The sequence below is a fragment of the Lindgomyces ingoldianus genome (assembly GCF_010093535.1).
Source record: "Lindgomyces ingoldianus strain ATCC 200398 unplaced genomic scaffold BDR25scaffold_26, whole genome shotgun sequence".
Taxonomy (NCBI): Eukaryota; Fungi; Ascomycota; class Dothideomycetes; order Pleosporales; family Lindgomycetaceae; genus Lindgomyces; species Lindgomyces ingoldianus.
In genome coordinates this window covers 742541-764828 of record NW_022985187.1, presented here as the reverse complement: position 1 = coordinate 764828, position 22288 = coordinate 742541, and the positions used below count along the sequence as shown (strand labels likewise).

General features: G+C 51.1%; 7 protein-coding genes across 7 annotated transcripts; 3 read left to right on the top strand and 4 right to left on the bottom strand.

Annotated features, from left to right (window-relative positions):
- Window positions 1-166: 166 nt before the first annotated feature.
- Window positions 167-1699, bottom strand: BDR25DRAFT_265918 (P34-Arc-domain-containing protein). Its single transcript, XM_033686947.1, has 6 exons — window positions 1561-1699; window positions 1260-1501; window positions 921-1207; window positions 733-868; window positions 534-683; window positions 167-483 (listed from the first exon to the last, which is right to left on the bottom strand). The coding sequence occupies exons 1-6, from the start codon at window positions 1620-1622 to the stop codon at window positions 404-406; spliced, it is 957 nt and encodes a 318-aa protein (XP_033545050.1). The 5' UTR covers window positions 1623-1699; the 3' UTR covers window positions 167-403.
- Window positions 1700-1941: 242 nt separating this feature from the next.
- On the top strand, window positions 1942-4894 carry BDR25DRAFT_344487 (WD40 repeat-like protein; the record flags this gene model as incomplete). The annotated part of the gene is made up of 2 exons (XM_033693945.1): window positions 1942-1958; window positions 2006-4894. 2 exons carry the CDS (start codon window positions 1942-1944, stop codon window positions 4872-4874), a joined length of 2886 nt encoding a protein of 961 aa, XP_033545049.1. The 3' UTR covers window positions 4875-4894.
- A 1304-nt stretch (window positions 4895-6198) lies between these two features.
- BDR25DRAFT_232811 (transcription elongation factor) lies at window positions 6199-7154 on the bottom strand (the record flags this gene model as incomplete). The annotated part of the gene is made up of 2 exons (XM_033685421.1): window positions 6199-6626; window positions 6680-7154. 2 exons carry the CDS (start codon window positions 7152-7154, stop codon window positions 6199-6201), a joined length of 903 nt encoding a protein of 300 aa, XP_033545048.1.
- Window positions 7155-7491: 337 nt separating this feature from the next.
- Window positions 7492-8162, top strand: BDR25DRAFT_232398 (NuA4-domain-containing protein; the record flags this gene model as incomplete). The annotated part of the gene is made up of 3 exons (XM_033685408.1): window positions 7492-7626; window positions 7680-7886; window positions 7950-8162. The coding sequence occupies 3 exons, from the start codon at window positions 7492-7494 to the stop codon at window positions 8160-8162; spliced, it is 555 nt and encodes a 184-aa protein (XP_033545047.1).
- A 3042-nt stretch (window positions 8163-11204) lies between these two features.
- BDR25DRAFT_232895 (uncharacterized protein) lies at window positions 11205-12420 on the bottom strand (the record flags this gene model as incomplete). Its single annotated transcript, XM_033685425.1, has 3 exons — window positions 11205-11326; window positions 11379-12232; window positions 12266-12420. The coding sequence occupies 3 exons, from the start codon at window positions 12418-12420 to the stop codon at window positions 11205-11207; spliced, it is 1131 nt and encodes a 376-aa protein (XP_033545046.1).
- Window positions 12421-12468: 48 nt separating this feature from the next.
- BDR25DRAFT_357945 (uncharacterized protein) lies at window positions 12469-16879 on the top strand (the record flags this gene model as incomplete). The annotated part of the gene is made up of 31 exons (XM_033695871.1): window positions 12469-12531; window positions 12564-12856; window positions 12894-12965; window positions 13032-13048; window positions 13080-13147; window positions 13203-13345; window positions 13372-13720; window positions 13760-13809; window positions 13875-13934; window positions 13959-13980; window positions 14033-14144; window positions 14195-14249; window positions 14288-14309; window positions 14337-14560; window positions 14601-14688; window positions 14718-14902; window positions 14956-15007; window positions 15046-15165; window positions 15200-15417; window positions 15458-15494; window positions 15565-15667; window positions 15712-15782; window positions 15817-15908; window positions 15947-15961; window positions 16004-16090; window positions 16160-16348; window positions 16383-16422; window positions 16479-16519; window positions 16548-16613; window positions 16646-16723; window positions 16753-16879. The coding sequence occupies 31 exons, from the start codon at window positions 12469-12471 to the stop codon at window positions 16877-16879; spliced, it is 3159 nt and encodes a 1052-aa protein (XP_033545045.1).
- A 108-nt stretch (window positions 16880-16987) lies between these two features.
- BDR25DRAFT_58603 (uncharacterized protein) lies at window positions 16988-21998 on the bottom strand. Its single transcript, XM_033698784.1, has 7 exons — window positions 21362-21998; window positions 20633-21308; window positions 18779-20583; window positions 18264-18637; window positions 18029-18179; window positions 17823-17975; window positions 16988-17765 (listed from the first exon to the last, which is right to left on the bottom strand). Exons 1-7 carry the CDS (start codon window positions 21779-21781, stop codon window positions 17097-17099), a joined length of 4248 nt encoding a protein of 1415 aa, XP_033545044.1. The 5' UTR covers window positions 21782-21998; the 3' UTR covers window positions 16988-17096.
- Between the last annotated feature and the right edge of the window lie 290 nt (window positions 21999-22288).

Here is a 22288-nt window from a genome sequence, read left to right as displayed (position 1 = left end):
AGGCTTCTGTGGTTGGTGTGGCGGAGGTTGGGTTGCGGATCAAAATGTCAGTTGCAATATATTTCATAGACGCGTCTAATCTTGACGTCGCGATTGCGTGGCCTGTGCGCACACGTGAAGATCCTAAGTTCTCAAACCCTTGGAAAAGGGTATATCATGACCATATCTGAACTGTTCATTTCCACTTGGAGTGGCTATTCTCTACCAGCGTAGCTATCTAAGTTCGCGCTCAACTCACAGTGCTGCATCGTCCAACCCCTCTCCAGCTCAGCCTTGGGATACTCTAGCTATCACACCACAATCTTCATGCAGTGTGATGCTCCGGTACAAGTATTTGGGCCTCATATAAACCACTTTCCTCGGTTCTTCTCCGTCAATTGGACAATAGGAAAGACCCATCAGCTCAAGATTGCACTTTAAAAGTCCGGCCACTTGCTGTCTTGCGCTCCTTCTCCTCACTTTCGGGCCTTGCTCTCCGCAGCACTGCTCTCCGATTAGCGTGACAGAATGATTACAAGGTTGGCGTGGCATACCTTGGAGGAAGTCGGCCGTCCGTCTCCGCATCCTCGAGTGGATGTAGGCCTTAGAGGCTTTGATGTGGTAATGGAAGTAGTCCCGGAAGGTTTGGATATGCGAAATCACTTCCTCTCGGCGTTGGTTCGTCAAGTGGCGGGGGAATAAGACTAGAAGTAATCAGTAATCGCACTCGATTATTCGCAAATGCTCTCTCACCAAACGTGATGTAACCGATTTCGCCGGACCCAGAATTATTTACTCCTGGGACGTTCTGAAGTTCTAAGGGGGCATCGTTTCGGAAAAGAACTTGAGGCGCATTCTGGATTGCTCTTCGCCTAGCGTCGACGAATTCCTAGAAAGTATCAGCATCCCGCACCTGCTGGGGTGTTGTGCCCAATCCATACCTGTAAGAAGACCTTACCGAAGATCCTGTCTGTCTCTTCTCTAAACACAGTCGAGAATATGACAGTCACTCGATCATGGCTCGCTTTGATGAATATAGCCTCCTCCTCCCGGTAATGGATTGCGCGCACTTCACCACCTTCCATTACACCCTGTGGTGCCGCTTCAGATGTGTACTTGGACGCTTCCTCCTGGAGTTTATGGAACTCATCGAAAGCCTGCTCGAAAGGGGCCGCCATGGCATTGCGCTTGAGGAGGGAAATGCGCCGTACCAGGTCGTCTTTGGCATCTACAGCCCCCGTGAGCAAGTCATGCGTCAGTCCCCAACCGGGTCAATATACCTTGATCTTCCGGCAGGTTCTCCAGGTCTACCTGCACTGAGAAGTCGTATCCAGATTCGGGGGCTACGATGAAGGGCCCATATTCCCGTTCCAGCACTGCCTGGGCTCCGTATTGGACCAGTTCTGGGAAACATTTGACTGCTATTGAGACTAATATCTTTGTCTTTGCTTCGGGAGTGGATATGTGGAAGGTAACGCCATCGAAGTCGGAGACCACTTGGTCAATGTTGACTGGGGGTCCTCTACACAGTTGTTAGCTAAGTGCTGAGCTGGAGGCGGCGGACGGCGGGGTAGAACACACCCCGAGAAGCGGTCTTTTAGGAGCGACTCGATGAGGACGTTCTGGTAGTCGAGAAGAAGCATGGCTGCACTTATACCACTGAAGCTCAAATAGGCGTGGAGAAGGGGGGCGCGGAGGGAGTGAGCGGTGCGAATTGTCGTCGTCGAAAGTGCTGGTGGGCAATGGGCAGCTTGTGGCTGTGGTGGCTGAACGTGGGGTCAGCCTCAGAACGTTGCAGAAAAAGTTCCAGGGCTTTCAAAAAGCTAACTCGTTCCCCATAGCAGGTGGTGCATACGAAAAAAGACAATTAAAAGTAGTAAAATGATCAGATTATCTTTTCCAACCTCATAATACTGGTTCCTCGACCTCGAATATACCGAATTCATTCTCTGACGGCTCGAGATGGTCAAGACCTACAGGTAAATGCTGATTGAGACCGTTGAAGAAAGTCTGCTAACAATGACAGCAAGTACGAGCAGACCAATGCCTTCGGTGTAGTCGCAACCGCCACCTCGAACATTGTCTGGACTTCTGAAGGTGTCACTCAACCCGGATCGAAGTGGCCTGCTGGAGCGGGACGAGCTTATGTGGCCGCCAACGAGGAGGTCTTGTGCTGGGATATCAAAAAAGGTGAGCTTCTCAGCAGATGGCGCGATTCATCTTGCACAGATGAAGTTACCGCTATATGTCGGAGCGACGTGGATCCCGACGTCTTCGCTATAGGCTATTCAGATGGGAGCATTCGAATTTGGGATGCCCAGACAGGCACGGTCATAATAAGTTTCAATGGCCACAAATCTGCGGTGACGATACTTTGTTTTGATTCATCTGGAGTGCGATTGGCCAGCGGCGCGCGAGATACAGACATCGTCATTTGGGATCTAGTTTCTGAAGTTGGCTTGTTCAAGCTCCGAGGCCACAAAGGACAAATCACGGGGCTACACTTCATTCACCCTGTGACAGCCACCAATACCGAGACCAACGACACAGTACCGGAACTAGATACAGATCAGGCATTTCTACTTTCCACGAGCAAGGACGCGCTGATCAAGATCTGGGATGTCAACACTCAGCATTGCATCGAAACGCACATCGCTCAGTCGAATGGTGAATGCTGGGCTATGGGAGTATCACTCGACGGGAGTGGCTGCATAACTGCTGGAAACGACGGAGAGCTCAAGGTGTGGTCGATTGATTTACCTGGGCTAAGCAACGCGAGTTCGTCTTTAGGAGAGGCCACCGACCAGAGATATCTTCGCGAGAGAGGTACACTATATCGGCAGGGGAAAGATAGGACACTGGAAATTTCATTCAATCGTAGATCGAACTACATAGCCATTCATGGGTCAGAAAAGGCTGTAGAAATATGGCGGATACGGACCGAAGGAGAGGTTCAAAAGAGTTTGGCCCGCAAGAGAAAGAGGAGGCGTGAAAAGGCAAAGAACGAACTCAGCAAAGATGCAGAAGAGGAAGCCGACGCGGGAGAAGAGAAGGCAAATATCGCGGATGCTGAAATTGGAGAGGTCATAGTACCATTTGTTACTGTCCGAACAGCTGGAAAGGTTAGGTCTATATCGTGGATGCAAAGCCGCGGCACTAAGAAACTACAACTACTTGTGGGAACAAGCAACAATCTACTTGACATCTACGAAGTCTCTCAGAAGGGCAAGGCTAAGAGCGAGGAGAGCCCAGAGTACACCAGAACAATGTCTGTGGAATTAGCCGGGCACAGAAACGATATCAGAGCCCTAGCCCTCAGTTCAGACGACCGGATGCTTGCCTCTGCTTCCAGCGGAGGTCTTAAGATCTGGAATGTGCGGACGCAGAACTGCCTCAGGACTTTGGAGTGCGGATACGCTCTATGTTGTGCTTTCCTTCCGGGAGATAAGATCGTTCTTGTTGGTACTAAAGACGGCGAAATCGAGCTATTCGACATTGCTGCTTCATCCCTGCTCGACAAGATCGACGCTCATGAAGGGGCAATATGGACGCTCCAAGTCCACCCTGACGGCAAGTCCGTCGTTACAGGAAGCGCAGACAAATCGGTAAAATTCTGGGATTTTGAAATTGTTCAAGAGGAAATTCCTGGTACCAAGCGGACGACGCCTCGACTACAACTCGTTCAATCACGCATTCTAAAGGTCAGTGATGATGTCCTCAGTGTCCACTTCTCTCCAGACTCTCGGCTACTGGCGGTCTCTACTCTGGACAACACAGTCAAAGTCTTCTTCGTCGACTCGTTGAAGCTCTTCCTCAACCTCTATGGCCACAAGCTTCCTGTTCTCAATATGTCCATCTCGAGCGACAGTAAGCTCATCGCCACATGCAGCGCTGACAAGAATGTCCGCATATGGGGCCTCGACTTTGGTGATTGCCACAAAGCACTTTTTGGTCACGATGATAGCATCATGCAGATTGCCTTCATACCTCATCCAGTTGACCAGGAGGAGAAGCACATCTTCTTCAGCGCGAGCAAGGACAAAGTGGTGAAAAGCTGGGATGGGGACAAATTTGAACAGATTCAGAAGTTCAAGGGCCACCATGGTGAGATCTGGGCTATGGCGATTGCCAGAACCGGAGACTTCTTAATCACGGCAGCCCATGACAAGAGCATTCGAATCTGGTCCCGAACAGATGAGCCCATCTTCCTGGAAGAAGAGCGAGAGCGGGAGCTGGAAGGGCTCTACGAGACCACGCTTGCAACTTCCCTCGAGGATGACGGTCAGGTCGATGAACATTCAACAGAGGCCGTCGCGGCGTCCAAGCAAACAATCTCCACACTCACGGCAGGAGAAAGGATAGGCGAAGCCCTGGAGCTAGGCCTCACCGATCTTGAACTTGTCCGCGACTGGGAGGCCCAGAAACTGTCCAAACCCAACCTCGCACCCCCACAACGCAATCCGCTCTTCTTAGCTTTGGGTAACATCAGCGCCGAACGCCACGTCCTCAAGACTCTGGCCAAGATCCCAGCCGCGCAGCTTCACGACGCACTCCTCGTACTTCCGTTCTCAGCTCTTCCAGCACTCTTCACCTTTATCGCTATCTGGGTTCAGCGACAGTGGAACGTCACGCTGACGTGTAGAGTACTTTTTTTTATGCTAAAGACGCATCAGAAGCAGATTGTGGCAAGCAGGGAGTTAAAGTCGGCTTTGGAAGCCATGAGATCTGACTTGAGGAGGACGCTAGGTGGGATGAAGGATCTGATTGGTTTCAATATTGCGGCATTGAAGTTTGTGAGTGAAAGGGTGGATGAGATGGGGATAGTGAGATTGGAGGATGTGGAGGAGGCTGAGGGGAAGAGTGTGAAAAAGAGAGCCTTTGTAGACGTTGCGTGAGACCTGATATAGGTTTTATTTTCTAGAGGAGAGAGTGTATGTTTCTCATGGCCATAACTTGCTCGGAAAATAGAAACCCACGGGTTAAGCTGTTTGCATTGCATATCATTTGAAGAGGGTTTAACTCTCAGCCGATGTCCAAGCACCCGCACTGCTTGAGGTTGAATGCTGCAAAGCGAACGAGTTCTAGAATAGCGCGGCTTTTAGAGATGCAAAACAGTTAGTACCACTATTCGACTTCGCAAGCCTATTTGCATGGTGGTACCAGCGCTTATTTGTTTATGAAAGCCACACACTATAAGCATGAGCTATATTTGCATGTTATCTAAGTCTAAGCTCTCGCCAGCTAGTTTCTTTGATTTATCTGCACGACTAGCACGTGCAATATGTGGTGTATAAAAGGGAGCTGTTTCCAGTACCAATCTGCAACCTCCAGGTTGTGAGGTGAAGTAAACAATATATCTTACAAGATCACAATCACCACCACTGCCACAATTCTCCTCGCCGCCAAACTCTGCTCTTTTACTTCCCCCTCCTCCCTTGCAGGCCTATATAGGCGCACCGGTTTCTAAATCTTTTATCATAACATAGCAAGGGGTAAGGAGCCCGGGGCTAGGGGCTAGGAGCTAGGATGTAAGAGCTAGCAGTTGGGAGCTAGGAGCATATAGTGATGTCGAAGGGCGGTGGTGTAGTAAGTTAGTGCACAAATTTACCCTTTCTTATTGAAAGAGGGCAAAAGCTACAGAAGTTCGAGTACTACTGCAAGATGGTACTCGGACTGAAATAAGCTTTATATGAGAGCATTGTAAAATATTGAAGGTAGTTTTTGACTGTTCCGCAACCCTCCCTTTGAATTTTTTGGGAGTTTTGGGCAGTTAGAGATAGATTATTTAGTAGGTGATATTTGATAGCTAATGCAGCACTTATCCTAAGAGGAGAATAGAGAAAGGGAGAGAAAAGCCCAAGTGCCTCTTCACACTACATTTATCAAATAAAACTATCTGTACTCAGAAGGAAGAAGCTTTTAGCATTGCTCTCGTGCTCAGTCCAGGGTTGCTAAAAGCAAAGATCGGGAAGAATTTTAGCTTTGGTGCTCAAAAGGCCCAATGAACCAACCAAAGCTGAAAGTTAGTTAGCCATTCCGAGATGAAAGAGCCAAAGCTCAAAGCTCGCCAAGTAATCCAGCAGACGCCTCCATTCCCGTTGAAACGCCCCCTCTACAAGCCGTGAATACACATAGAACATCGTACACACCTCAAAGCTCCGCAAGCTCCAGCCCATAATGCATGAGGGTTGTACATCACTGACCAAGGATTCAGGCCGATCAGGAGAACTTCCAACGGTTCCCACAATTCATGCACTCGCAGAACGTTGTCATCGGTTCATCGGCAGATCTTGTCTGCGCCTGGCTGTAGCTGACCTGTTTCTGCTTGCACTTTCCGCATTGGAACTCCTTGGAGATGCTCTTCTCGACCTGCGCCACCATCGCATTGTTCATGTTCTCCTTCTCCATGCGCTCGTCCTCTGCGCGCCGTTCAGCGGACTTGAGCTCGTCGTGGGTCATGATGACAAAGCGCTTGGGGGTGATCTCGCCGGAGAGCACACGCTTGCGCAGTCCGGGGTTGGACTTGTTCTTGAGGTTTTGGAAAAGGGAGCGGATCTTGGTTTTGTAGGTGTCGTTGGTGAGGGAATCTGCGTTGGCGAAGGCGGCAGCCTCGGTGGCTTTGGCGACGGAGAGAACGTCTTCGGGTACTATTGAAGGTTAGTACTTCGTGACTTATAAAACATTAATGCCCAATGCATACGCTCGTCTGTCATCAGTGCCAGACCGTCGTACAGCAGCCTGACACAGTTGTCCCGAGTCTCATTACCAGTGACATGATAATCAATCTTGTCCGTCTTATGACTCCTCTTGTCTGGATCCACATTATGCTTCCTCACTGGTGCCTTCGCGGGAGTGGGAGACTGTGTCCCGGAGCCTGGCGCGGGGGATGCAGTACCATTCACCGCTCTTGCTACTCCCGCACCTCCCTTGCCCTTCTTCACTTCGTCTTTCCACTTGTTGACCAGCTCTTGTGCCAGCCTTGCGACAGCGGGGTCCTTGTGCGTGCGGAGGCGGTTGACCGTGACGCCGATTTTAGTCTTGCGGAGAAGGTCCTCGTCGGCCTTCACCCCCGTCTTCAGGTCGCCTAGCAGCTTCATAAAAGAGGAAGAGGGCTCGTTCTCGGCCATGGCTTTGGCGATGGACTTGCCGCGGAGCTCGACTTCTCTGACGTCCATGACGGCTGTGTACGATGCGCGTGGTGTTGTGAGTCGGAAGGCTGTGGCTGCAGTGGTCCTGCAAAGCTTTGGAGGCGAGGTGAAGGCGATTACGGGGTATTTATAAGCAGGGTCGGGGGAGGCGGGAGAAAGCAGTTCACCAAAGTGAATGAAGTTGTCGTTTGCAGTTGAGGGCTCGAGGTATGCCAAGACACTAGCACCAAACCTCACCTTCATCGCTGGTCGAAGCTCCACGAAACACGTTCACAAACAGTGGAAACACCCCCCGTGCACTCTCTAACAACTCGCAAGATCTTCCACTGCATCACACAGAGTGATTCCTGAAATTCTTCCTGCAATGGCTGAAAATGCACCACCCGCCGGAGCTGCAAACGCAGGGACTGATGCCTCGCGTGGCATGCCCTACTACGAGAAGCTACGACGCGACTTGCGAGAATCCCTCCACAAGAAACGCCAAATAGACACGAATCTGGTGTGTTCCGTGGAGTTTCACATGGATGCGACAACTGCTTACCTTAGTTGAAGGCGCAAATCGAAGAAACCATCCTGAGAGCAGAGACGTCGTATCTCGAAGAGACGAGCGCTGGAAACATCATCAAGGGCTTTGACAACTATATCAAAGGGGCAACGGCAACGTCCACAACGAGCGGTCCAGGCACGGCGACGCGTCGAAAGGCTCCGATTAGCGATGCGGACAGGATATTCAGCCGGAGCTCAGCAAGCTTCATGAGGGTATGAGGACGCTTTCGAAGCAGTGAGAGGGGTGGAAAGGAGTGCTGCTGATTCCGCTCGCAGGAGGCATCGACGCCTGGCTCCACCCAGACAACCCCATCACATGCCCCTACCCCGACATCATCCTTCCCCACACGTGAAAGTAGTCAGCCAACGCCGAACGGACCGAGCAAATCCACTGCTGTAGCAAGCAAAAAGAAGAAGGCCCCAGACACCGACGAGGATACTGATGGTAAGCCAGCGAAGCGAGGAAAGATTACATACGGCAGAGATTGAGAAAGCAGCTTGTAACTCGACGATGAGCTATGGGAAACCGATGCAAAGAACTATGGGAAGGGAGTTGAGAAGCATTGTACCATATCCGGTACATGCTACTGAGCTTCTTGCCGTTCGTCATGCGGCTCCATCGACGGGAAACATGGAAGAGGCTGTTTCACGATGTAGATGGAGATGTGGTTCCATCCATGACCATGCTGCCGTTTAATGGACTTCTCCCAGCGGCACGCGCTAGCCTTGAATACCTGATTCATGGGCGGCATTTCAAGAGTCTTTCATTGATCCTATGGCAACCATGGGGTGCCTAGTCGTCGCGGGAGAGAGGTGGAGGTTATCTCAATCTGAGGCAGGGTACCACAATATCTCTCATCGGGGAACGTTGGGTCCGGTTTCGCTTCTACATGGTACTTCGTATGTGGTGGCGCGAAGACCCCGTCAGAGTCGCTCGACTAGTTGATGAGGAGTGTGGTACGTATGCTCTTGGTAACTAGCGAGCTGTCGTCCGCTACATACGCAGCAATTGGCGAGTGGAGTTATGTGAGTGAGAGGGGTACGAATTTCGCATTGAATGAACGACTTTATTCCCCAACACCTCGTTTGTCCAATTCCACGGTGACTTGAATTGCTTCATCAACGGCATCGTATTCTCAAAAAGCTCGGACTCACATGGAAGAGGCTGAGAACCTTCCCTCGTACTCCTTTAGAAAGAAATAGATTAATATTAGATAATTAGACCATGATCCCGGTCCAGGGGCGGATGACAGTTGATGCAACAGTCGCGGGGTATGCTCTGCGGGCCCTCCAACCCACTGGAGAAGAACGGCCACATGGACAGAAAACTGCATGCCTGCTCCACATTGCATCCCTATCAATATCAACCCTCGTAACCTGCAAGATCATCAGTGCATTATGCCCGTTGCGTGGACGTTTTCCAGAATGCGAAAAGAAGGATGCACCGTGCCAAAGGCAGCAGAGAGCATGGATCCGAGAGTGTGCTCGTAAACCTGAGACAGTAGTGCGCCGCTTTTGCTCGCCTGTCCCACCATCGCGCACGGATCATCATGGAGTGTGGCGTCTGTACGATTCAGTTACAGTATCTCAACTTCGCATCCGTGGATAATATGGACCGCAGAAAGTTTGGCATCTGGCGAAGGGGTCCTTTCCGAATCGCTGGAAAGATTGTCGGGGTACGTGTCTGTAAGCTGTCAAGTGTTGAATTTTTGTTGCTAGTTTCACGTGTAGCATGCTGTCCATATCGGGGAACAACTCCCATATCACAGGCAGAGAGGCAAGAATAGGTATTGAGGCTGCAGTCCCTCAAGCCTACAAGCGGTGGCAAGAGAGCACGAATGACACATCTGAGCGGAAGACAGCGAATTGGCTATGATGGCATGTTTGAATCCCTCGCCGTCACTGCCGAGCTCTGCCCCCCTTCAGCCTTGCACCGTCGAAACGAGATGCATCGGGATCCGTTTTAGGCTTCTTTGGTGCTCCATTGAACGAATGGTTGGATGGCGACTTTAGGCGGAGCATCTCAGGCACCCTGCGGATCTGACCCCCCATTCCCGGGCTAAAGAAAGCCAGGCTCGCCTCCAACCGCCAAAGACAGCGATTGCAGAGGCGAATAACATGGCGAGAAAGAAGGGTTCCCGACGCCGCCGCGGCATGTGAGACACACAACTACTTACCGACGACATGTTGAGCCCTCACCACCCAATCTCTCACAGGCGGCACACCGACACACGGAGAACCGGGGGGCGAGCAAAGGGTTAAAGGGGCGCCAGCGCACAGGATGTAACATCGCCCGCAAGCCCATGTTGCACTCGACGAAGTGCCCCACCCGCAGCCGCACAGCCCGTGGGAGGAAAAAGGTCGGCCAAGCGATCGCAAAGGGGAAAGCGCTCATGCGTCCAGGGTCCATGCTAGTCGAGGCCGCAAAGCAGAATGACATCAGTGGCTCGCCAGGGTTCCTAAAGCCTTGTGAGTGAGCCACCACACACCCTAGGGCCTGAGAAGTAACTACGTGGGTGTGTTTTGAGGCCTGTTGTCAGTGCCGGCTCTCACGGCAGGCCGGGCAGACGTGGCGCTGCTTTTGTGTCTGTCGCTCTCGCCAGCAAACAAGCATAGGATCAAGCGACAAATTGACAAACTAATATACGAGATGGTGATGATATCAGAAGCCCATTGACGCCTCATATCTCATGGCGACTTTTGTGCCATACTGCCAGTCATCCCAGATACCGGGAAAGGTCGCCACGACGTAAGTCAGACTGTAGTCACTTTTATTTGGTAATACGGAGTCTATATTTTGGCTCGAGCAATTCTTCATATCCCAGAGGAAACGCGCCACTCTGCTCGCTATATTCGTTTGAAACGAGGGATGGATTTCCCTCGCTCTCTCGTAAGCCCCTAGATTCTCACCTCAGAGACAAGCCACTATAGGGAATAGGCAACCTTTCTAAAACAGTCGCTTCCAAGCTACTATACAAACGTCATGCAGCCACCTATGAACATTGTGATGCTCAGAGACTCTGCTAATGAGGGTCTAAAACATTAAAAGGGTATAGTGAATGATCGTGCCCCATTTGATAGGAGCAAGAGCCCACGGCAAGTGCGGGACTTGAAATGCGAAAATAGAAAAAGAGAAGAACAAATGAGCCCGAATCAAACAAGCCAAGTGTAGCGCATAATGGTACAGTACGGACGAGAAAAACTCGCTCGTGTTGGGGGAATCGATCGAGTGAACCAAAAACTCCGAAAAACTCCAATCAGCCCCCTTCAATGCACAAAGGGGGTCGTGATATCAAACCCCTATTGAGCAGCGACTGAAGGAACAAGAAAATTCGTCTCCTTTTTTCGTCAGAGAGCGCCTACTCTTGCATACCAACCCGAACGCTCTGTACTGCGAAGAAACGCGACAACGGATATCTCAAATATACACATCAAACGAAGAGACTGGAAACAATGAGGCAGAAATCCCGAACGGTAGGCGTAAAGAAACGTAACCGAGAGGTTAATCGCTCAACGGTGACCGGCTGTTAATCATGCGTCGTCTGGCGAAGGATGATCATGCTGATGTTCACCTTTGTGCACTTTACGGTGCCTCCTCAGGTTCGACACAACTGAGAAGTGACGTCCACAGCCCTCAACTTCACAAGCGAATGCTACACAAGTATTAACATTGAAAGGGTGCACTCTCATAAAAGTCACACTTACGCTTCTCTCCAGTGTGGCTGTACATATGTGTTTGTAGCGAACTCGGCCGAGTAAATCGCTTGTCGCAAATCTTGCATTTGTGCTTCTTCTGCGAACTTGATGAGACCTTTGAGCTAAATTGGCCCATCATGGACTGCGGCGCCGGGGGTATGCTTGCGCCACTCATCAACGCACTTGGACGTGGGAGTGTGCGGGAGTGGGTAAGGTCTACAGATTCAGACGCGGAACTGTAGTCTGTGACAGAACCTTCGGCGCCATTATAGTACGAAGGGTTGTAGCTGGCCGACGAGATCGAGGAGTGCGCCGAGTGAGTGGATGGGAAGCCGTAAGAGTCGGCCGAGCTCCGACTGGATCCTTGGGTGCCATAAATATTCCTTGGGGTAATATCCGCCTGGCTCAAGGATACCATCCCTCGACTCGCGTCGAGTGCGTCGCTAAAGCTGTTGCGTTGCGATGGCTGGGAATTCATTCTGCTGATGTCAACTAGGGAACTCTGGCGTTGTCTTTGGGTCTCAATGGCGCTGTCAAAGAACGCTGCTGAGGGTACTGACGGATGAGACGAGCGACGGGCAGTGTCCTGCTGATATGCATAGGGGCTGCGTGTACTATTTCCATAGTCTACTTGAGAGTAAGGAGCCGAAGTGGGTGCATACGTGTTTGTGTTTGAGGATGTAGATGACGCATATCCGCCTGTATAGCTCCGCGATAGAAGATCTTGCGATGCATCGAGTAAGTTGTCTGCTTGAAAAGATCCATCCGGGAGAGCAATACCTGATCCTAGGGGAGGCGCAGTCACTGGGAGGCCATGATATGGTATGGCGATGCTGGTGGGTCGCTGGACTTGCTGAGATTGACTTGTCGCGTGGTCGTACTTGCTAAGTCCAGACGGATTCGCCGCGAGCGATGTCGGATACAACTGTTGTGAGTTCGCCCCAGGGTCTGACACCCATGGGTTGGTGAAGTGTGGTGATGGGTAACGCAGAGGATCGTAGCCCATGCCGTTGAGCTGGGGCTGCTGGCGATTGTCGACGGTCATTGCCATAGCGGGAATGAGGAATACTCAGTAAGGGGAACTCCCCTCTCAACGACGATGCTGAAGGAGTACAAACGAACAAGTAATGATACTATCGTGGAGAGCACGTTACTCGGAGTAGTGCTCTAAAAGCTGAAACAAGACGGATCGAGGGTCGAGAAACGTGGGGACTGAGACGATCACTGGCACGCAGACGTGACCTTTTGAACCTGAGTCTGACACTGGGAACTCCCGCCTTAAGGGTTTCCGGACAGGGTAATGATGAACAGCGTGAGTTGCCGATCGCAAGATCAGTCCAAAGCAGGAGCCGTGGCGATGGACCAGAGAGATTGAGTTTTCGGGCCTTGCGGTGTGCAGATGACGGCGTGGCAGGTGCTGAGCGTTTCAAGAGCAGCGTAAAAGTGTGGAGAAGTCTTGCTAGGAGCGGGCGCAGGGGCGGTCCGCGGTCGTCTCTGCGTGGGTGTGCAGTCGTTGCGGTGAAGGTGTGGTTTCGGATCGGATTCCAAATGTTACTGGCTGGCTGTCGGAGGGGTGAGACCAGCAACAAAGCAGAAGTGATGAGAGCCTGAGCGATGCTGAACAAAGTATTGATTGACTAACGGTGGTGTTGTTGTTGCAAGCGACGATTTGGAATTGAGTGAGCATTTGAGGCAGTAACTGTTGATCAGCGGGCATCAATTGGGGAGGGCTGATTGATAAATTCGCGTGCTTGGAATTCACGTCCGAATCACAGAGCGTCATCAGAGGCTAGATAGCCAAGGCTAGGAGTGAGCAAGCTGGCTCAAGTGTAGCCACCACAACATCCCGGCGCACTACGTGCAGGTGCAGACCGTGCAGGGCATCAAGCGCCGCTAACACAAGGATTTCCGGAGGCTGCTTTTGGGATGGGAGATATTGGTCAAAGCTCCTCACTCCCACTGGCACCCAACTTGGAGTTGAACTTTCCTAACTGTGCTAAAGGGCCGTGAAGACGCCGACAAAGAAAGGCGCCGCTGTCCGCTATAAGCCCAATCGCAGAAACTCAGCGTTCGAGCGGCCTAGCAACGCCAAAGCAGCAAAACCACGGGTGATGCGCCTGGCAGCCCACCGTCGCCCCCGGCATCAAACCATTCATCATCTCGCCGTGTGGCTGGCGCGGAGAGCGAATCAAGACGCGGTGGAGGCGGGAGGCAGGGTGGGTCTTTTTGCCTTTTGTTTTGGCGTGCCGCCACTTGTCTGCCGCCTTGTCATGGCCTCCCAAACAGGGCCTAGCGAATTCACTCCCAAGCACTCACTACCCGTTTGGGCTACTCGACGGCCGCTAAATCCCGTATTGAGGAATGCGGCCTAACCACAATCAGGCGGACAGGATTTTGAACAGCGCCGCGATTTAGGGAGATTTGACCTTAATTCTCCGGTGTGAAGCAGTGCACGGGTGCGGCGGTGTGCTTTGCTGGCCATGATCCACGCTGGCGTGGCCTTAGATCAGAAGTGCTTTCAGCAGGCGTGCTGAAGCTCAACGGCTTGCAGAGCGTTGAAAAGAGGTGAATGGAAGGGGGGAAACCCAGGTGGTGCTGGAAGCGTAATTGCGTCAGGTAACTTTCGTCCCATTCCCCTTCTCGATGGATGGCTCCCTAATTAGTGTTTGGGACGATGCGCGCGGTGTATCCACGACCGAAAGCAATCCCGTTCTACCCTCGAGCCTCTTGAGCGAGCACCACGGCAGCCCGAAGTGAAATTAGCCTCCCCTGAGAGTCTCTGCGCGGCGCGTTAAGCAATAGGCAAGCGTTTGATCGCCCGTCAGAATTACTTCAACTAGCCCGATTTTGTAGCTTAACCAGATTGTTATGCTCGCTCTGGTCACGAGCTAAGAAGATACAATCTCGGGCGACGCCAGGGCCACAGCCCGCTCCATTGCGGTACGTGCATGGTCAATTGCCCTCTAGTGTGGACAAGATGGTGGGCTGCTGTCGTACCTGCTTCGAGGAGCGCGACCAGCGCATTCCGCTCTTGGGGCTGAGCGCGTCCGCCCGCCAGCCAATTACCGCGGCGAATACTTGGCTACAGATTCCTCCCCCGAGCTACATGATGTCAAGTCGCTGGCCACGAACCATGTTGATGCCGAGCGCGTCCCGGTACGTGTTCCCGACAAGCCAGGTGACAGCATCGCGTCTGTATTTCCGCAACCGACGTGAGGATTTAACTCCCAGTTGGACGGAGAAAGTCTTTGTGCTGTGTGCCGCTTGGAGCTTACAACGAGCTAGCTTTTACAGCCTTATTGCGGATGACGACGAAGCTGTTAGTTCTCATAAATGATGAGAGCCAAGACAATTTCTGCTGACACGACGTGGTGGGATAAGAGCGAGGAACCGGCAGGCTTGTTGGAAAGACGCCCTGATGTCGTCACTGGAGCTGAGTTGCCTCACTCCGCCCTTGGCGCTGCACCCTGGGTTGCCGCACGGGCCCTAGTCAAAAGAGCACTAGTTGGCTGCTGCACAGGGCTTGTTTGGGTGTTTTAACAGCCAAGAGAGAATAAGTGGGGCCGCCCGTTGTATCGGGATGAAGTGCATGCAAGATGACGCTATGGGATAAGAGTGGTCGAGGGGGGACGGGAGATGTGCCTTCGAACCCTTGCTGCTCCTCTCCATCCCAAAGACATCAAGAACCATCAATCACCGTCGCCCTGTGCACTGGTCGTATCTGGCTTGGCAGACTTCCTTTGTTTCTATCGACCCTCATCCGACCCTCCAGAGCCAGTCAGGTTACTGTCCCCAAGTGGCAACCCGTGCAGAAAAAGCACTTCGGGTAGCTCCCATCTCACCACTGCGGTCCGGCATCTTTTGCAGCGGCTGTGAGTGGCTGGGTTTTGGAGCCGGAGGGCCGCCTTGCATTTGCACTGCACGGAGTCAGGTCCTCCCTGCCCTCTTTCTCCGCTGGTGTTTTCATGCAGGGCTGCCGGAGGCTTGTCGATGCTCAACGTTTGCCTCACATTGATGCTCACTCGCTTGTTGCCTCGCGCCTCCCTGTGTTTGACGACTTGCCGCCACAGTAATACAACCTGACAAAGATCACCCTATTGCATTCCGGCATCCGCTCTCCAGCAAGTGATTCTAAGCATACATGGAGGTCTAGTATCTATTTTTTTCCCCTCGATTCATGTCGTTTGTACCACAGTTATCGGCTGCTCGTGCTAAAATGGCGTGTAAAGCTAGTGCAGGAAGGTCGATGCAAGTGCGGGCCACACTTCCTGTGACTTTTCGAAGCCATGTACATCTTGGTGCAGGTTGAGGGGGAGGCAGGATGGCGCTAGCATCCAACCAGAAGCTCCTCCTCGCCGACCAAAGATCCAAGCCCAAGTATTTCCCAGGGTTGCCGTGCTTGGCACTTCCCTGGTGGACCCTGCATTACACACTGACAGATGAACAGAGTTTGGCCGTTGCCTTTTTGTTATCCTTCAGGCTCACTCCATGTCGGCCAAGATTTTTCTGCACATCTTATTCCCGACACAACAAAATTCTGTGATAGCCGTTTAAAACCCTGCGTTCGAGGAATGTAGAGAATCCCCATTCTTGTTGCAAGATATCGCTTCCAAGCTAGAGGCGCAACGCTGAAGAAAGATTTCCAAAAAAATTAATTTTTGTTTTCAAGAGGGCGTCCACGAATGGTCCATCTTATTCCCGAACCCGAACATGCAAAAGACGTGCGCTAATTCATTTCCTTTATCCAACCCCAAGACCTTTTGTCAACGAGATCAATGTATCAAGTAAAGTGACTTTTTGAAAATATCAAAAAGGAAGGGTGCCAAGCAGTGTCGGGAAGTCATGTGGCGAAATCACGGCGAGAAGAGCTCGAAGGCGCGAGGAAAAGCTGTCAGGCAATCTAATCGTTTGTTTCCTGGGAAATTGGTACAAGTGTTTAGTTGTATTGGCCACTTGCTCATTGTTCATCCGCAGCTTCAGTCTGAATATTAGCCTTACACTCACGTGCTACAGGGAGCTTGAACCTCACATCAACAAACTTTCGCAACACCAGGTCCAGTGTATTCTAGGCCGTTGAAGTGTCCCCAACATTTGCTCGTTAAGATCTAGGACATTATTGGCACCCGCCAACGACTCTGCGCGAAATTCAGGTTTGTTAAAGGCGTAATGACGATTTAGGGACCGTGACCATCGTGCTACGCTCAATTCTGAGTCTAATTTGATGTTGTCTGGTGCGGCTAATCCGTTCGTTCAGCGTTGTTGCTCGGGTCTAGAAGCAAGTCGTCGAAGAACATCTTACGAGAATGGACTTCTCCAGGGCCAACCAACGAAGACCTTGTCGTGACTGCTTGGACGTAAATGAACGACGCAAAATCGTGAAAAGTCTAACAGCGCTGCGCCAAACTGTCTTGGAGGTCGGTGCCAATAAAGTGAGGCTGCGCGGCCGCCGACCTGCACTATCTAACCATGAACACCTCCTGGTTTCTGATATCAGAGCCACTTTATCATAATTAAATTGACTAAGCTCCTCCCATGGTGGGGTGCACTCAGAAGAGCAACTAGGTGTTGTCTTGCATTCTCAAGAATTGACACCATTATCCTTGTCATGGATCGGCTTTGCGGACCAAGCATCCAGCCTAGAAGGACGAACAGGAACAGGTGAAGTGAGCCTGGCAACATCCAGTGGACTCAACTCTGCAGCAATATGCAAAAAGAGGGTATTGTGTCTCATTTGTCTCTTTTCATTATCCGCGGCGTAACCGTTCTCTCACTTTCGCGAAGACGGACATCGGACAGCGAAGGTCTCAAGGATGGCGAATCCCTGGCTCTGCTTTCGCTCCGACTACGGGGCTCCATGGCTACACTTGAGTTGGCATCATGCTCACGCGCTCTCCGAGGGTGGGTGGGCTCTCCCTCCCGTTCGTGCGTGAATTTCTGCATGTTCTCCTGTGTCAGCTCATGGGTCGGGCCCCCCGCCCCTTGATAATTATGATGGCGGTGTATTCGTGGAGGCCCAGCCCAAGAGAGGAGTTTATCATCTCTAAGGTTGGATGCCATTTCTTCGGCTTCGATACGTCGCAAAGCCCGGTCGCCGTCCGTTTCTTCGGTTTTGGCCAAGGCGGCATTGCTCTCAAAGTGAAGGCGATCAAGATCAGCCGTGAGCGCTGGATATTGCGCCACCGTTTCAGGTGCGGTAGGGTGCTGAAATATCTGTTGTTGATCGTTGCTAGGTCGGGCGGGTGTGTTTGGCTTGTCCTTCGTTGGAGTGGACGCGGGTTGATGATCTTCAACAGTTCTGGAAATGGGCATCTTGGCTAGCTTTTTCCTACCCTCAAGTGCCCATCGTACTAACATCTTTTCCAAAAGTTTCGCCTTGACTGGCTTAGCCAAATAATCCTGCAGTGGTTTAGAGTTAGCAGCAGTAGGGGTCCAAGCGGACACCCGTGTACTCACATCCATCCCAGCTTGTTGGCACTTCTCCTTATCCCCCTGTATTGCAGATGCAGTCATGGCCACGATTGGGACATGCCGAACATCAGGAATGTCTTTAAAAGGGGCTTCGGTGCGGATGGCGTGAGTCGCACTATAACCGTCACGTATAGGCATCTGAGAAGCAGTTATCAGCACCCGCGCTATGCGAACACAAAGTGTCCATATACCTGAACATCCATTAGGATAATATGGGGACGGGGATGCTCTGGAGACGGTTCCTTTAGCAAATAGTCCAGCGCCTCCTGGCCGTTCCAAACAGCATTGACTGAGAAATGCAATTTCTTAATCGTCTTGAGAGCAATCTGTTGATTGATCTGACTGTAACAGCGAAATTAGCAAGGCGGCACGTAGGTTGAGAAAAGGGGCAGTGTGGAATGAAGGCTTGGGGAGGGTTAATCGTACTTGTCTTCTACCACTAAGATGTGAATCTTCTGCCTCTCATTCTCTGATAGGGTTATTAGATGGTCTGGAATGCTTCGGTTGACGAGCGGCGACATCGAAATCTGCTGCGATGCTTCTGAGTTGCCCCATCCGTAAGGTTTTCTATGGCTTCCATTATACAGTTTTGGAGTTTGAGATGCTGTTGCATGATCTTCGGAACTTCCGCATGAGACCGACACGTCAGACTGAAGTCGATCAGGAATCGACGCCAGATCGATCAACGGTGAACCATCGTCCTGGTACGGAGCTTTGTTGAAGGGAATCCAAAATGTAGCTTTTGTTCCTTGACCGAGGTTCGATTCAAGTCCGATGTCACCTCGCATCAGTTCCACAAGCTACTATCAGTCAGTCCAACAGCATCTTCTACGGGACATTTAACTAGGGGAAGAGATCTGCGAGACCCTGCCGGAATCGAATTGACCGCTACGAGGACGGTAGGTCGGTACGTAATATACGAGTGAGAGATTTCGACTTACGTTTTTACTGATCGTTAGACCTAGGCCCGTTCCACCAAATCTACGAGCAGTGGAAGAATCCGCTTGAGAAAACGGCTGAAATAAACGCTTCCTGACATCCTCTTCAATCCCAATACCAGTATCCTCAACTACGAAATGCACCGTTACGGTCTCCTGGGTCTCTCTGGTAATGGATACAAATAGCTGGACATGCCCTTCAGAAGTGAACTTGATGCTGTTGGTTAAAACATTGGTCAATATTTGTCGTAGTCTTCCTGGATCACCCATGACTCTCAGGTCTCGCTCTACTTCTGGTTGGATGTGACTTTTGTAGGCAATGTTCTTTCTTTGGGCTGCGAAGGACATCATCTTGTTGACATCTCGTAACACCACCGACAAGCTGAATTGCACTTCTTCAACATCCAATCGCCCACTCTCCACTTTCGAGAAGTCTAGAATATCGTTGATCACAGCAAGGAGGCCGTTTGCTGATCGTTGAATGTTCTCGGCACATTCTTTTTGCTCGTCGCTCAGGTTCATATCCAGGAGAAGCTCACTCATGCCAATGACTCCGGCGATAGGGGTACGGATTTCGTGAGACATGTTTGCCAGAAACTGTGATTTCATCCTGGAGGCCTCCTTCGCTGCCACCGCATTCGCCAATAGTCTCGAGTTCTCTTTCTCTTGTTCCCTTAATTGCAATTCACGGCAACGGAGCTCAGTGACATCCATTGACACACCTATAACGCCATCAATGTAAGACTCTCCCTCTACCCCCCCAACTCGGGAGGTGCTCCATAATGGAACAAGGCGGGTGCGATAGCAACGGGCACCGTCAATGTATTTTTCAACAATCTCATCGTGCGCATGGCCCTGTAGAATCTCTTGTATTGGGTCGTGCCATCGCTCCAATTCTCTTGACTCTTTCTTTCCAAATGATTCGTATATGTCACGTTCTATTGTTGGTACACCTTCAACGTCGCGCCACGATAGGTCACCCTCCAGGAGTATCAACTCGCTGTCTTTGTTTACAGCCCAAAGCGTGACCCGAGCATGCTCAATAACGCGAAGAAGCTGTGCCCTAGTCTGCCTTGCTTCCTGGCGGGCCTCAACTAAGTCGTGGATGTCAGTACAAGTTCCGAACCATTTGATGATATGGCCATCATCGTCAACAAAGGGTACTGCTCGACCCAGCATCCAGCGCCACTCTCCGTCGTGCCTCCGACACCGATACTCGGTGTTGTACTCATCGCCAGTCTCCAGTGAGTGTAGCCATCTCTTAGCGGTCGCCGGCATGTCCTCTGGGTGGAAAGGTAACCTCCATCCCTCTCCAAGGGACTCTTCAACCGTAAGGCCGGTGTAGTCATACCACCTCTGGCTAAACCAGTCATGCATCCCATCTGGTGTGGTGGTCCATACCATGACCGGCATGAAATTTGCAATGTACTCGAATTGTCTTTCGTTCTCTTCGATTTGCGCCGCAATCCTTTTGGTGTATTCGGTGACATCTTTAAAAATTACTATCCCGCCCAAGAATTCTCCACTCTCATCGTGTAGAACAGGTTCGCCTGTAACGTCATAAACTATCCGGTTCCCTGAATTCGGATTACGCATTCCAATACGTCGGCCATCAAATCGTTGCCTACTACGGCAAAGCTCGATGATTGGAAACTCGTCTAATGTAAGCTCGCGTTTAAAATCCTCAGTGTAGAGGCTGTATTGTGATAGAAATGCTCGCTGGTCACCGGGAGAATACTTCCCGTTTTTTGGCATCAGTCGGAGTAAGGCTTTATTGGGGATTCCAAAACTTTCATCTTTCCACATTGCTACCACTAAAGTTAGCTAGAAAAGTGTTGTGTTTGAGACTAAACTAACCATATGCTGGAAGGTTTATCGAATTTAGAATTGCATCTTTCATCTGAGTTGCCTTTTGGAATATTGAAGCATTGGATGATATGTCATTTGTATTCCTCAAGGGTGGGCCACGCGGAGGGAAATCCGGGGTTTGGAAGGTTGGCGTCACGGTTTTGGAGTTTGGATTAGATGATTTGCCCGAGCGTTGCCCGGAGGAAGAGGAACTTGAACCTGAACTGCGGGATTTGTTCAAATGTAAACCAGTACTCGTCCTTGTAACCACTCGGCTCGAGGGGCGGGAGGTTATTGATGTGTTAGCTGGGCTGGCACTGGTAAATGTTAACGTGTAGTATTGGGTGTCCTCAATGTACCACACCGAGACGATCAGGTTGGCTTGCATCGCATTGTGTACTAGTGTAGATTTATCTGGACAGGGCCATTCGCCTGTAACCCCACGCAGAGGAGCAATGACCACGTCAACTGCGACATCGTGCACGGTGGTTCTGGCCAGGTTGGAGCTACTCAATTGAGGCAACAATGACTTGGAGTGGGCGATAAGAGGATCGTTGATGGGAGGTGCCGGGGTGGGCGTGCTGCCCCCGCTCTCGCATGCAGATAGCCCATCGTTGTCGTTGTCGTTGTCTTCGTCAGTGTCCGTATCTACTGATGAGTCCTCCAGGATGGAATCTAAGAAGTCCTGTAGCATATTTAGTGACGAAATAGCAAGAAGCATAGCTGTACATGACTTACCTCCCACGGCACAAGAATCGGTGAGCCATTCTGAAGGATATCAATGCCTAGCTCACCCATAGATTTACCCTGTAGGATTTCTTTTATTAACATTCCGTCTCTGACAGTCTTTTCAAAGTCGATACCCAGTAGTCTTCCCATAGCTTCATTGGCGAGAACTACGGTCTTGAGAGAGGACAATACCAACAGCGGAATGGGCAGATACTGCAGTGCGGTGAGAGCGGCCATGGTATTTGATGGCGATGACGGTAGCTGTATGGGCAGAGGGTCGTTGCTGTTTGCAGAGCTTGGCGATTGCACGCCTCTTTCACACAAGTTAAAGTACCCAGCCACTCCAGCATCACCACCAGTCATCGTGTTTAACGGAGAGGGTAAATTGAGCTTGCCACTAGGCCTTGATGGAAATGTTGTTTCCGCCATCCAGAAAAGCCGATACCGGGAGAATCTCCCGGTCAATAGACGTGTTGTGCGTGTTCCTTACGGCGTTCCGAGAGGGCCCGCCATCCAGCTACTAACCAAAGAATAGTCGCGAAAGCCAGAACATGGGAGTCCCCAGGCCTCTCCAATTCAACCACAAAGTTGAAAGAAAGTAAAGTTTGTCGACGCGACGAAAAGGCTCTCTTGAGTATGGAGGAGTGTTTAAAGAGCTGTTTTGGTGGCCTAGGTACGTAGGGATGTCCAGGAAGTCTAGAACACTGGTGTGGATGGCAAGGTTCGGAGCCCAATTCTTAAGCGAGTATATTAGGAGCTGCTATGGCTCTTTGCGGAACTTGAAAGCAAAAAAGAAAAAAGCCCCAGTATGTGTAGAGAAAATAAAGACAGGTGGACTGTGAGGAAGTACAAAGAAGTTGGAGAATGTTGAGCGACTGGAGGGAGCTAGGAGCCGAAAACGTGCGGGTTCCAGAACACAGCTACTACTTCAATTCG

Coding starts and splice junctions, on each gene's coding strand:
- BDR25DRAFT_265918 (XM_033686947.1), bottom strand. CDS start 1,622: ATGCTTCTTCTCGACTACCAGAACGTCCTCATCGAGTCGCTCCTAAAA. Junction 684..732: donor AATCGGTTACATCACGTTTG/GTGAGAGAGCAT, acceptor GATTACTTCTAG/TCTTATTCCCCCGCCACTTG. Junction 484..533: donor GACGGCCGACTTCCTCCAAG/GTATGCCACGCC, acceptor ATCGGAGAGCAG/TGCTGCGGAGAGCAAGGCCC.
- BDR25DRAFT_58603 (XM_033698784.1), bottom strand. CDS start 21,781: ATGGCGGAAACAACATTTCCATCAAGGCCTAGTGGCAAGCTCAATTTA. Junction 18,180..18,263: donor ATCTTAGTGGTAGAAGACAA/GTACGATTAACC, acceptor TCGCTGTTACAG/TCAGATCAATCAACAGATTG. Junction 17,976..18,028: donor TTATCCTAATGGATGTTCAG/GTATATGGACAC, acceptor ACTGCTTCTCAG/ATGCCTATACGTGACGGTTA.